This window comes from Sphaeroforma arctica, assembly GCF_001186125.1.
Source record: "Sphaeroforma arctica JP610 unplaced genomic scaffold supercont1.2889, whole genome shotgun sequence".
Taxonomy (NCBI): Eukaryota; class Ichthyosporea; order Ichthyophonida; genus Sphaeroforma; species Sphaeroforma arctica.
Window position 1 is genome coordinate 1 of NW_014037669.1, and position 2427 is coordinate 2427.

General features: G+C 41.6%; 1 protein-coding gene across 2 annotated transcripts in view; it reads right to left on the reverse strand.

Moving 5' to 3' along the window:
• Window positions 1–27: 27 nt before the first annotated feature.
• The window catches only part of SARC_13090, a gene marked incomplete at both ends in the record, with an annotated part of 3466 nt that continues 1066 nt past the window's right edge, over window positions 28–2427 (reverse strand). The window contains 4 exons of one of the 2 annotated variants that reach the window (XM_014292786.1): window positions 28–192; window positions 564–636; window positions 1139–1254; window positions 1717–1845. In XM_014292786.1, coding sequence (XP_014148261.1) covers window positions 28–192; window positions 564–636; window positions 1139–1254; window positions 1717–1845 — 483 coding nt within the window. Of the gene's footprint in view, window positions 193–517; window positions 637–1138; window positions 1255–1716; window positions 1846–2427 lie in introns of those variants that run through there. The other variant, XM_014292785.1, reaches the window with a different exon arrangement.

Genomic DNA, 2427 nt, shown 5'->3' on the forward strand with positions numbered 1-2427 from the left:
AACAGATATATAACAAGCGATTGCGTACCTCGTACTGAAAGGGACCGTCCCACTTCTTGGGGGTCCACTTGGTGTTCAATAGCTCGGTGTAGTATGAGTTGGAAAAGGTAGTGGGTGCGAATGTCCATGGGCCAGAGTATCCAGACGCTTCAGGGTGGCAGCGACCGAGGGCGTGTGCTCCCAGCAAGGCAACTGTGAAATAGGATGCATACAAACATATTATGTATGACATATACATGAATATTATGTACAAGGAATTAAGATTAAAAGGACGATTGTGATCTATTTTGCATATGCATGGACGTTGTGGGCACAGGAATAAAGCAGCTATGAAGTAGCTTCTATGTTATATCTAACACACTTGCAGCAAAACATACATGCCAGCAAAGCGCTATGACTTCTACAAGATTTCCTATCGCTCCCATTAGTGTGCTCAATCATATCTGAGCACATTTCAACAAACACCACAGACGCTTTGTATGTTCAGTACACAACTACTTTACATCGCTCAGATTGCGGGGTATACACTTGTAATAAAAGCTCAGGCCAACAACTGTACCTACCAATCTCACGATCATTGAAACCCATGCGGTAGAAGATGTCTCGCACGTGCTGAATGGTGGCAGGCTCAGAACCCTGAGTGTGGTTGCGTATAGAAAAAAACCCCAGGACCAGTAGCATTAGTAGTTATTCACATACGGAGGCTTTATGCACGAACGATAAACAACCTCTTTACCAGTACAATTACTTCCCGAACCCCAAATTTGAGTAATGTTTGGTATCGTCTTGGTATGCTTGGTATGCATGGACATTGATCGTCAAAAACGGTTCAGGTTATAGGAATGCGAAGGCTATACGCATCACATAAATCCTCGACAGAGCACAACTCATAACAGACAACCTAATACGCGACAAGACGTTTAAGATATTCCGACGGTAAATATATGAAAATACGACAGAGACAAGACACATAGCCGACACTGTAAGGAGAGGAGGTGCAGGCTCGTTGTCTTGAATTCCGAAATTCAACTGTGTGAACATGTTCACCTACAGGGTATAGTTTAGTTAATACCTTACAAAAGTGGTACTTTCGATAACTAACATATACGATGAACCATCATTTGACAGTACGACACACCTTATCAGCATCGGGAAGGGTACCGTCAGGAGGACATGAGCTTCCATCTTCCTTGTCAACACGGCCAGAGTGCCACTCAATCTTAGGACCACCGGTCTCCTCAATAACCACCTTACCTGCAACACAATGCAAAATTAGAGGCTTAGCCTTATCACAACGACTTTGATATATGACAAAGAAAGCACAGAGTTATACATGCATGATGTACATTCGGTATGATGATATATAGCGCATTGTTCCGTTCTACAACATAGGTGTAGTTGGTCTGTATAATTCTAGTGAGTGGTTACGCATACATATATATAAAGTACAATGCCTGCCTTCAATGCCATATATGTATGCGAAAGGGCGCGCGGATATTTGGATTAGAGACTGAGGAGGAACAGCTACTTTGAAGGACTAATCAACGACATATGCACCAGCATGTATTGACTAGGATAACCGAAAAGTGTGTGTGAAACTTAACCGAATGTAATAGCTGCGATTGTTATACGTACACGCCTCTGCGAACACATCAACACAGAAACCAGCAGATACTTACCATGCACGATGCAAAACTCATAGATACAATAACACACCTGCCAAGGTCCACAAGTCTCCATAAGAGATACCGGGGTTGGCCTTCTTCACAGGCTCTAGGGCATTTCTGGCGATGTGTAGCCCAGCGTTTGCACCAAAGTCGGACTCGGGCGCAAATCGCTGCGTACCTGCAATATCGAGTGCGTGTACGCGTGCTATCAATACACCTATCAAGAGTGTGTGTGTGTTGTTAATGTACATATCGAGTGTCTGTACAAATCCTATACGCTGAGATTAATGCATACGAATAGAATGCCTTTCGAAGCTGACAGCGTACGCGCAAGCTCGGATCGTCTATCTGGAGTGCCATCCACACAAACATGTGCTACATGAACAAACTAAAAATATAATAGGCACAATTAGAAGGCTATGTCAATATGGGTATAAGATTCATGGATGAAGCATACGCTCCGAACTATAGCGCTGGTTCGATGTGTTTGTGTCCCAAAGCTGAAACGGCAACACTGTCGAAGAGTGAGACTAACACCGACTACAATGAATCTCGACGGTTAAGTTCTTAAACGAAATACACCTACTACGCTGCGAACATCTATATATATCAAAATTATCTATATATATATATATATATATATATATATATGTATGTATGTATGTATATGTATATATAGATTAATGTATATTGTATATAAAGATAAATGTATATATATATGTATATATATATATCTATATATATGTGTGTGTGTGTGTGT